The sequence below is a fragment of the Epinephelus moara genome, unplaced genomic scaffold, assembly GCF_006386435.1.
Source record: "Epinephelus moara isolate mb unplaced genomic scaffold, YSFRI_EMoa_1.0 scaffold3166, whole genome shotgun sequence".
In the NCBI taxonomy this organism is placed as follows: domain Eukaryota; kingdom Metazoa; phylum Chordata; class Actinopteri; order Perciformes; family Serranidae; genus Epinephelus; species Epinephelus moara.
The window spans coordinates 968-2364 of NW_026080834.1; the positions used below are offsets into that span (position 1 = coordinate 968).

General features: G+C 46.6%; 1 protein-coding gene across 1 annotated transcript in view; it reads left to right on the top strand.

Annotated features, from left to right (window-relative positions):
* The window catches only part of LOC126387257 (cystine/glutamate transporter-like), a 2039-nt gene extending 919 nt beyond the window's left edge, over positions 1-1120 (top strand). Inside the window, exons 4-6 of the mRNA XM_050039794.1 lie at positions 175-271; positions 488-637; positions 730-1120. Coding sequence (XP_049895751.1) covers positions 175-271; positions 488-637; positions 730-957 — 475 coding nt within the window. The 3' untranslated portion in view covers positions 958-1120. The remainder of the gene's footprint in view (positions 1-174; positions 272-487; positions 638-729) is intronic.
* The last annotated feature ends 277 nt before the right edge of the window (positions 1121-1397 follow it).

Genomic DNA, 1397 nt, shown 5'->3' on the forward strand with positions numbered 1-1397 from the left:
AGCAGCTTTCTTGCACAAGGCATTTGATCTGGTCCGCTTGTAAATGCTGCCGTGAGAACATGAATATACTCTAGGCAATTATACAACTTTGTAACAAAATCAGTCCCTGATTCAGACCAAAGCAAGACAACTCTAGGTCTGAAAGCACCCTGAGCCTTACTGTTTGTGTTGCAGGATGCTGTTTGTGGGAGCCAGAGAGGGCCACTGGCCTCCAGTCTTTTCCATGATTCACATCCGCAGACATACACCAATGCCTGCTCTGCTGTTACTGGTAAAATTCTGTCCACACGCTATAAACCAGAAAAGCTATCTGACAATGTCATGACTGCATCTCACAGCCACCTCCATGTTGAGAGCCATGTGCAAACAATCCCGCCCCAGACTAGATTGGTTCATGTGAAATGTAAAGCAGTGTCCTTTTCATTTAGTTCTAATTGTTTATTGGCAAGAAATTGTATGATTAGGATGTGGTTTTGTCTGTCTCCAGTACCCCTTAGTGGTTGTGATGTCAATCAGTGGAGAGATCTACCAGCTCATTAACTTCGTCTCCTTTGCTCGCTGGTTCTTCATCGCCTTGGCAATCTTGGGGCTGCTCATCCATCGATATCGCTTCCCCCACCACCCAAGACCTTTCAAGGTCAGTGTGTCAAACTGTGCAGCATTCTCCATTATGAACTGTACACTAAAAAGACACCACACTGCGTTTTTGCTCTTTTTGATGACCCAAAGGTGCCCCTGGCCATCGCAGTCATCTTCACAGTGGTTAGCTTCTTCATCGTGGGCCTGTCTCTGTACTCGGACCCCTGGAACACTGGGCAAAGCTTCGTTCTCACTCTGACCGGGGTCCCAGTTTACTATGTGACCGTCTACCGCTATCGCTTGCCCAATAGATGCAGCCGCATCATCAGTAAGTTGTACCAAAATCTGCTAACTTGTCATTTCTTAAGGGTTTTATGAGAGAATACACAAAACGGTCAGATTTATAGTTCAACATGTCGGGGAAAGGTGTCGTTCCATCTTCTGTACAGTAGTGGCAAAATGGCTCCAATGTGATCACTGCAGGCAATTAGCTGTGTCACAATTCAAGGGCTGCAGCCTTTGAAGGACGCGGCCTTCGCGGTCGACGACGGCTACGTCCTTTGAAGACCACCATCAGCCAAACCGAATTGTCTCCAAAATGGGATGGTCCGGTCTGCGGAGGATTTCCTGGTTACATCAACAGTTGTTCTCGCCCTGATCCATTGGCGTTCCTTCCTTTTTCCTGCCACAAAGGATTCATCTGTTACATCTGTAGTTTATCAGGCCTTTCTTATTGCAATGACAAAACGATGGTGAGATGATGGTGAAGAAAAACGGGAGTCTAGGTGGACAGCAGTCTCTAAAGGCATCCAAAAATA